This window comes from Epinephelus moara, chromosome 20, assembly GCF_006386435.1.
Source record: "Epinephelus moara isolate mb chromosome 20, YSFRI_EMoa_1.0, whole genome shotgun sequence".
Lineage (NCBI taxonomy): Eukaryota > Metazoa > Chordata > Actinopteri > Perciformes > Serranidae > Epinephelus > Epinephelus moara.
In genome coordinates this window covers 31601798-31611460 of record NC_065525.1, presented here as the reverse complement: position 1 = coordinate 31611460, position 9663 = coordinate 31601798, and the positions used below count along the sequence as shown (strand labels likewise).

Here is a 9663-nt window from a genome sequence, read left to right as displayed (position 1 = left end):
ACCATTACACCACCACCACCAGCCTGAACCGTTGATACAAGGCAGGATGGATCCATGCTTTCATGTTGTTTACACCAAATTCTGACCCTACCATCTGAATGTCGCAGCAGAAATTGAGACTCATCAGACCAGGCAACATTTTTCCAATCTTATATTGTCTAGTTTTGGTGAGCCTGTGTGAATTGTAGCCTCAGTTTCCTGTTAGCTGACAGGAGTGGCACCTAGTGTGGTCTTCTTCTGCTGTAGCCTCTCTGGTTATTTGAGTTACTGTTGCTTTTCTGTCATCTTGAACCAGTCTGGCCATTCTCCTCTGACCTCTGGCATCAACAAGGCATTTTCTCCCAGAGAACTGCCGCCCACTGGTTATTTTCTCTTTGTCAGACCTTCCTCTGTAAACCCTAGAGATGGTTGTGTGTGAAAATCCAGTGGATCAGCAGTTTCTGAAATACTCAGGCCAGCCTGTCTGGCACCAACAACCATGCCACGTTCAAAGTCACTAAAATCACCTTTCTTCTCTGATGCTTGGTTTAAACTTCAGCAGGTCGTCTTGACCATGTCTGCATGCCTAAATGCATTGAGTTGCTGCCACGTGATCGGCTGATTAGCTATTTGCGTTAATATACAGTTGAACAGGTGTACCTAATAAAGTGGCTGGTGAGTGTATATACACCATTAAACATATCAGACTCTTGTTTTTTATCACTCTGCTTCTACACACAGTAATGCAGTCATAGGTGGAGTAGTAGCTTTACTTTTTTGTGATTCAAAGTCTAAGTGTAGGCAGATTAACTAGAGTCTTGTACAAATGAATAGAATTTAGTCATTTATAATTGTGTCTGTAGGCTCACCACACTATGACATGCATACAAAGATATGATTGAAAGCTGGCAAAGTGGTCTTTGAAATGTGTGACAAATTACATTCATAATTTGTGAGCTTGAGAGTAGTTTACGAGGAGCGCTTGGAGGCAGCACAGAGCATGAGAGAGAGTTCTGTCCTACATCTTTTCATTAAACCTTATGACAGTTCCAACCCTACAGGGCTGAACACCCGTCAGCTGAGCCAGCTGATATCTTCATTACTTTGTACACTCCTGCACTTGTCAGCGTATCCGTATACACATAGAAGTCAGGGTTGATTACTAACTCATTTTACTTTGTTTTGGCTCCTAGAGAGAGGTCAGCTTCTGCAGTAAAGGAGCAGCGTGATGAGAGAAGTCACCTGGCTGTGGTGGCCTGTGGCTCCAGGCTAGAGGAGACTCTTACCATGTTGAAGTCTGCCATTCTCCTCAGCAGGAAGCCTCTGCACTTTTACATCTTTGCTGAGGATGATCTACATGAGCGCTTCAGAAATGCTGTAAGTGTCTTCCCCCAACAACCCCAGGACTTTCATGTACTTGTGTATTTATTTTCTGGATGTAAAGGAATAGGTCAGTTATGACTAAATCTATGTCTCTGATGTCTTACGTCATTGTCAACTCATGTCTACAGAATCACATTTAAAAGGCAATATTCAAACCACTACACAAATTGTGCAAGTAAGGTCAAGGCATGTTTGAGAAATTGCCATTCTGCTCACATGAATGTTTTCATGTTAAAGCCTTCGTTTTACACAGTTGTTTTCACTTTTTGGCCCAAAGTCTGAGCTTTGTCATTTTCAAATGAATAAGTTAAGCTACAAGCGTACATGTGGATATTGTTGAGGTACATTTTTGTGCTTATCTTTTCTTAAAGCTGGACTCCTGGCCAAGAACAGTTCAGACCAAGTTTAACTTCACCATCTACCCCATCACGTTTCCCAAGGAGAATGCAAATGAGTGGAAGAAGCTCTTCAAACCTTGTGCCTCTCAGAGGCTCTTCCTGCCAGTAGGTCTTATTTTATCCTTTATGCATATACCTGTTGACAATTAAACATTTGCAAAAATGTGCTCATAAGTTTATTTTGGTCTGTTTTCCAGCTGATCCTGAAGGACGTGGATTCTTTGCTCTATGTGGACACAGACATCATTTTCCTCCAGCCAGTAGAGGACATCTGGGGCCTTCTTTCTCAGTTTAATTCAAGCCACTTAGCTGCCATGGCTCCGGAGCACGAGGAGCCACGCATCGGCTGGTACAATCGTTTTGCCCGCCACCCTTACTATGGCAAAACAGGCATCAACTCAGGGGTCATGCTTATGAACATGACGCGCCTCAGGGAAAAATCCTTTAAGGTAATGCACAGATACAAAAAAAAAAAAATTTCATGTAGTTTTTTTGCAGCATGTAAACTGCTGTCAGCTTTGGCTTTGTGCTGTTGCCATTTTAATACACCAGTACATCATGATGTCATATAATTCTAGAACGTTAAACATCAACATTTTTTTAATTCAGTTAATCATTGATACATGTAGGGATGTGTGCAATTTAGACAGTGAAAAATAGCTGAGCGTACTGCAGGAGGCTGTAATGGTAGCTGTACCACCAAGATTGACCAGCAGAGGTCACTCTTGTAATTCCTTTCTAAGCTGTCAGAATGAACACACTCGATAGGAAGACAAAACAGTTTCTTTGAGTTAATGTAAAGTGTTGACAAAAAGGAGTTCTTTGCCAGAATTGCAGGTCTCTGCTTTCCTGATGCAAAATGATGTGAATGCTTTCTTGATTATTGTATTTTTCCTGCTAGAATGATATGACAACAGTTTGTCTCAAGTGGGAGGAACTTCTGATGCCCCTTCTCCAGAAGTATAAACTCAATATCACCTGGGGTGACCAGGACCTCCTTAATATCATATTTCACCAAAACCCAGGTTTGTGCATCTACATACACAGCATCATTATGAGTCATGAATGTTAAGTTAGTTCAGGACACTAACAAGGCTTCGCTAAAATATTAGGTGTTTCGGAGATTTACCATCAATTAAATAGATATTTGAGGGTTTGTACCAGATTTTCATTAAATTAACCCGGTTATTTATAATCCTTATCAACCAATCATGTCTCTTGTTGTGTTACAGAAAGCCTGTATGTGTTCCCCTGCCAGTGGAACTACCGTCCAGACCACTGTATCTACGGCAGCAACTGTCAACAGGCTGATGAAGACGGTGTATTCATTCTCCATGGGAACAGGGGAGTTTACCATGATGACAAGCAGCCTGCATTTCGAGCAGTCTATGAGGCCATCCAAAAGGTAGAAACAGCCTCTTCAACTAGAAATCTGTGGTTACCCTGAGCCCCGACAGTAAATAAAAAAACTCAAGGGTTCTTATTTGTTAATAATCACCATGTATTGCAAAAGATTCCTGATTATAATTGAGTCTACTTATTCTCTCAAAACTTTGGACAGAGTTCCAGACACAGCTATCTGAAAAACTTAATGTAAGGCGAAGTTATGTTTGAAAGGCTTTGTTTATTCTACCGAGGAGTGATCATTTTTATGGATTTTCTTTCTGGTGCCTCTTTTTCTTCAGAGAGCAGTTGTGTAGGTAGACCAGACTATTTGGAGAACCATTTTCTTGTCATTACAATATCAATAGGCACTCCAGGCCATTGCTTTTCTCTCATAGATGCTTCCGTCCACCAGTGCTTAATCAATAGCCTGTTAAACATTTCCGTCATCCTGTCTTGGCTCTCCCAAACCAGAGAAATCAGCCCCAACTGGCTTCGACCTCTGGAATTGCTTTAGCTGTTGTTGTTTTTTCCCCGTTAAAGGGTTTTTTTGGGGAGTTTTTCCTTATCCGCTGTCAGGGTCCAAAGGACAGAGGGATGTCGTATGCTGTAAAGGCCTGTGAGGCAAATTGTGATTTGTGATATTAGGCTTTATAAATAAAATTGATTCAACTTAAGCCCAGTTTCCACCAAACACTTTCAGTATAGTAACCCTACAGACATGCTAGACCCTAGAGTTTCCACTGCAAACAGTACTCCTAAATGTGGGCGGTGTTGTTGTCACCCACTGTATTCCTCATCACCGGTGACACAGAGGGAAGCCTGCACCTTGTTTATCGTCCATAGAACGAGGCTGCACGGTGGAAATGGGGAAAAAGGTGTACTGAACAACTGAACCGTATCATATTGCTTGGTGGAAACAGGGTTTCAAAGACTAAAATTCACGAAGTGAAGAAATATGTCAGCGAGCAAAACAGTGTTGCTCATTTATGTGCTTTTACAAGTTTTTGGACAACAATAGAGGTCTATGGCTCAGAGGGATAAGCTATACAGAACTGGGACACACAGACAATACTTTTGTTAGTTGTTGTGTTTTTTGTCTTTTCATTGGACTTGTTGACAATAAGAAAAACATAAAATCACCTCCCTCATCTTTTAATTTCCTCCTGGGTTTGTGCGTAGGCCTCATTTCACTTGGAACAGCTGGTGAGGTCTGGCTGTCTCTTTATGCGTTCTGTGTAAACTCTAAACATTTTCAAAACTGTAGCGTCCTTAAGTTGGTATGACACCCTGCAGAGCACTGCCAGTGCATTGCTGGCACTTGAACATGAAGACAGAACTTGGAATAGAAAAGTATGACATCTGTCAGATTTACCATGCGTTATTTATGCGATGCGTTTCAGCTCTCAGAGCTTAAAAGTCCACTTACACATCCCTCATCAGTGAGCTGGCAAGTCAGCCGCAGAGCTCTCTCCCTGCCTTCGATCTGCTCTCGTTGATTTCAGCACACCGGTCAACATGCAGGCAGCAATCGGGGGAGTAAGGGAAGCTTCATTAGCTGGTCTCCATCCATTACCGCCACAGGGCCCAGCCTGGCCACTATCAGTGCGGGCAATGTTCTCAGCCATTAAGTAAACGAGCGGGCTTCATTATGGGGCACTCGGCCCTCATGCCTCCATCAGTCTCCCCGACAGCACAAACACGCATACAGCATCCAAGGCGGCACATACCAGACTCCACCTGATTTTAGGAGGTGGAGAAGAGCTGATGGTTGTCATTAGTAATCATAATATGTGTGATAAATGTAAGATACAGGGCTTTGTAGTACAATTAGCTTGTTAGAAAAGAGCCCGGTCTAACTGAGGAGCCTTTCATCCTTTGTTGTATATTTTGTTGAAGCTTTTATCAGCGCTTCCTGTTGCTCCAGCTCCTCAGGCCGCCTCCCACTTTGTTCCCACTCAGTCCTTTGAGGACAGCATCCTAAAGCCTGGAGCAGGCAATTCTGGAGGAAACTCTCATTTCCATCCCACCAAGAGCTCCTTAGTCAGCCCGGCTCCCAAGGCAGGCTCTCCCAGCAAGCAGAGGAGCTTGCAATAAAGGGCACTACCATTACGCAGCCAAGCCCACAGAAGAGTTGTAAAATTTTTAGTGCTGATGCTAGTTTGAGACATCATGATGGCTGTGTGGACAACGCACCAGCAGCATCCACATAAAAATCGATAGGAGGCTGTTAATGGTGCTTTATTGCCTGCCGCAGTATATGAAAGATAATAAAGAAAGCGTGCTTTGACTTACCTAATGCTTGACCAAACCAGAGTCAAATGAGATGCTGTAAAAGAGTGATTTCTTCTTATTTACTGGAGCAGTGAAAGAATGGCGTGCCCGGAAACAAAAACAAAAACGTCCTTATTTACATACGCTACGTGACAAAAGCCTCCGCTGCTTATATTAGCCAGCTGAAGAGCTGGAAGTTTTATCTTTGCTGTTCACTTGGTGACACAAAAGCATCCAATAATGAAGCATATCTGGAATGCTGCAGCTGTAGCTTTCACCAGCGCTGTTACGCCCTACTGAGCCCATTCTTGTATAGTTTTGGTAACATATATTCATCATCCAAACACAGTCTGAAATTGACAGTTTTGAATCAAATGCAGAATGTTATTGTCCTGAAGTGACAGTGATAAATGTGGCACTTAATTTGTGTGATTTGAATGCAGTTCTCATCCTCCCGTCATGGCCGCCACAGCAGGCAACAGGTGCACAAACGCACTTCGGCTTGATTTTCTTTTATTTAAAGCACGTTTTGAGTCTTTAAGTTATGCAGGAGAACGACTTAAATTAAAGACACTTCATAAAGCTGTAATATAATCTGATTTTTTTTTCACATCGCAGTACCCGTTTGGTGACAACATGGAGACCTCATTACTTCAGCCGCTGGAAGCGACACTGCAGACCACCACAAATACGTACTGCGGAAGAACCAGTCACCTGTTTACGAGGAAGTTAAAACAGAGCATCATGTCTGTTCAACAAGACGTCACACGGAGAAGATGATCAGAAACAGCACTCCGATATCATTGATGTCATGATTAGTGTCTCTAATTTCTCTCTGGAGGTAGAGACGTGGATTTAAGACACTCCTGTGGAGACAATGAGCTGAATGACAGACTCAAGTCAACACCGAATCATCAGCTGTTACAAACTGCATATCAAGACTATGGAAATGGGTAATCTGTGGAACAGGTTATATTTTTATTCTTAAGTGAAGCCAATCCTGGTTCTTATCTGTCCAGTGAACACATGATCTGGTCAGAAATGCTTTCTCACAGTGGTGGAAAATGCACTAAAACCACTTTGCCCTGCAGAGATTTTGGACGTCATTGCCAACAAGGACACTCGCTGGATTCTAGACAATCAGGTTGTGTTACTATTTGTTTTGAGAGAGATCCTACAATCACGTTATACAGTTTTTCAGAGGTCTTTGGGGGATAAAACATAGCAGGGTATTTGAATGTGTACTCACATTGGGAGTATCTTATAAGAGTTGTTTTAATATAATTTTGCATACAGGTTTTAACAGGTGTCACTGCAGGATATCAAGCCTGTTCCTGTTTCCCAGGGGGTCAAATACCAACACCTTGTCATGCCCCTCGGCGTGTGATATCGACACTGAAGGCCCTCATTTGGCGTCTTCATGAGACAGTATCTCCAATGTAAACCCATCCATGGCAAGTAATATATATATATATATATATATATATATATATATATATATATATAGAAAAGATGAATGGGTCAAACAAAAATGGACTTTTATCCAGGAGACCACAGTTTGTGTCCAGCGTGAAACCAAAAGCCAGTGTTTTTTTAACTCAACGCTACATCACCTAAGTTGCTCCTTCCTGTGTGAAACCAAAGTCAATGTTGTTTTTATGTAATGTTACTTAATTTATGTACCGTTGTCGCTCACTGACGTCACTCGTGCCATATTCATGTCACAATATTAGGGCTGCCCCCGACTAAGAATTTTCCTACTGGACCAATAGTCGTCATTTAGGGCCATCAGTCGACTAGTCGCCCACATGTTTACAATGTTAATTTAATTATTAAATGATATATTTTGGGCGGGGCAACACAATGGTTTGAGTTGAAGGTGTGAGAAAGAATAGTATCAGTAACATTGTTAACACTGTGCTACATTACAGAGAAATACAAAACCGTACTAATGAACCTTCATTAATATAGGCCTATATTTTATCTACAAGTACACGTCACACACTGAGTGAGCCGCCTGTTAATGACGCTGTCGGCAAAGCGGTAAAGATTGTGCTAAGTGGCTAATGGGCCTGTAGCTACTTCAAGAGCCCAACCCTGACCGTTTTGCACATGGGAGAAGTTTTCCTTGTAGGCTTTTTCTCAGAAAGCCTTTTCTGACAGAAAACCAGTCATTTTAACCCAAACCACAACTTTTTTCCTGCCTTAACCAAGAAATCCCTTTCTGACAGGAAGCCCTCCAGGAAAACTTCAACCAACTGCATCCGTTTCACATTAAACACGTTACACTGTGTTTCAGCTGTGTGGCTTTCGTGTCGCTATGAGAATCTGAGGGGCGTGACAGTGGAAAGTATTCGACAACCTGGGATGAGAATGGATTGCGATATCACGGAAAAGGGTTGTTGTTATTTTCAGGTACTTGTTAGTTAACCAGGAATTCTCTTCCTTTTTATTGAACAAAACAGATGCTAATTAAGATTACTATAAACGTATGGAATATATCAGTATTTATTGTTCTTATCTTCGACAGGAAGCACTTTTGATGCCTACCTTAAAACTTTAACACGAGGCTATCATTTCATACACTCTGGTGTGGGAGTTTGTCTAAGCATTGTTTACTGTTTACTGTATTGGCGTTAAAGTAATGTCAGTGTCTTTACCAATATGAACATGTGATTGCTATAACTGGAACATTGTCATGGAGAGCAGTTAGTGTTTAATCAAGCCAGCTAGCATCATGAAATCTGCTCCCAGGTTTAGCAAACAATTTGCACTTTTGATTTGAGAATGGAGATTGTAACGACACAAAGATAATACCTGTGATGTAAATGTGTTACTCAAATGCCAGCATAGACATTCAAGGTTATATCAAATGAATGGGGAATAAATATTTTTATTAAAAAGCATTTTCAGTGTTGACTGTGATGTATCTCAAAAAGGCTGAGTTGAAAAAGTCGTAGCATTTTAAATTTGACAGCCAAGTATGTGATAATGTTTGGAATATCATTTTTTTGCTTTAAGACTGCAGAGTTTTTTGGGCTGCAAATACTTTAAATTAAAAGAATCCTAAGAGTATTGTGTTTGTAATAAGGCAAATTAATTCTGGTGTAATTAAATAATGACAGAAATTCCTTAAGGTTTAATCTGCAATGCTCCGTTCTCACTTTCTTACATTTTATTTCCTTTATTTCTTCATATTAAATCTGTTGCACCAGCCATCATAACCACTTTTCATAAACTGTACTTGTTGCCCACTCGCACCACGCAAAGCCCGAGCATGAGCCGCGTTGTGGAAGGCAGCAGCGAGCTAAGAATAAATTCATGTGCGAGTGTGAAGACTTCAGGAAGTGTTGTTAGGTGGTCGAAAAGGAGCTGATGTGTCTGGATCAGTCACCTCTGGCTCTTCATTTCACAGGCAGATTGACGGACGTGCCTGGAATAAGCGATAGAGCTGCGTGAAGAATTTAAAATGGTCTCTATACTAAGCAGCTGTTAAGATGAGTCCATTTTTCTTCCTGAGAAATTAGAGTGGGGCGAAATTATGTATTTTAAGAAAGAATTACCCCTCCACAAGTTTTCCGAGTTACATCTACAGCTCTATCTTAGATGTGAAGCCAGGTGAAACCAAGCAGTGGTTGTAAAGATTTGCATATTAGGCAATTAATGGTTGTATTGTACTGTGAGCTAATGAGCAATAACGATTGTATAGCTAGAAGGAGAGGCTCATAAGTTGGCTCTGGTTCATATTTTTAAAAGCGAAGCTTGTAATAGCCCTCCCCAAAAAACACCAGAGATCAATTTATTTCTTCCATCCATCCATCCATCCTTCATTATACATCTGCAGAGAAAATGCTCAGTGATATTATTGAATACATTCAAGGACAACCCCCTTTAGTGAGATGGATGTTTACAACTTCAATATGCCAAAGCATATTCCGTTTTTAGGGGGGAAAGCTGATGCTGCTACTGCCTGGTTTCACTCCCCCCTGAGCATAATGGTGATTGAGGTCTCATTCGCTTTCGGTCTAACAGGAACTGCCAATGGATTATTCATGTTATTGCTTGCACCACTTGGCCTCCGTAATGTTCAATAAGGATTTAATGCCCAGGCATAAATTAAAACAGTCTGAGGGAAATGGCCCAACACCGAGTAAAAAGGGTCACAAAGTAAGGATTATGCAATATTAGGCAGTGCAAAGTCATCAACATCCTCTTTACGTGAGCAGAGTGTGGAGCTGACATCGTC

General features: G+C 41.4%; 1 protein-coding gene across 2 annotated transcripts in view; it reads left to right on the top strand.

The window, feature by feature from the left end:
- The window catches only part of LOC126408464 (glucoside xylosyltransferase 1-like), a 10086-nt gene extending 1681 nt beyond the window's left edge, over positions 1-8405 (top strand). Inside the window, exons 3-8 of one of the 2 annotated variants that reach the window (XM_050074022.1) lie at positions 1173-1356; positions 1734-1865; positions 1958-2209; positions 2662-2785; positions 2993-3165; positions 6036-8405. In XM_050074022.1, coding sequence (XP_049929979.1) covers positions 1173-1356; positions 1734-1865; positions 1958-2209; positions 2662-2785; positions 2993-3165; positions 6036-6197 — 1027 coding nt within the window. In that variant the 3' untranslated portion in view covers positions 6198-8405. The remainder of the gene's footprint in view (positions 1-1172; positions 1357-1733; positions 1866-1957; positions 2210-2661; positions 2786-2992; positions 3166-6035) is intronic. The other variant, XM_050074023.1, reaches the window with a different exon arrangement.
- Positions 8406-9663: the final 1258 nt, after the last annotated feature.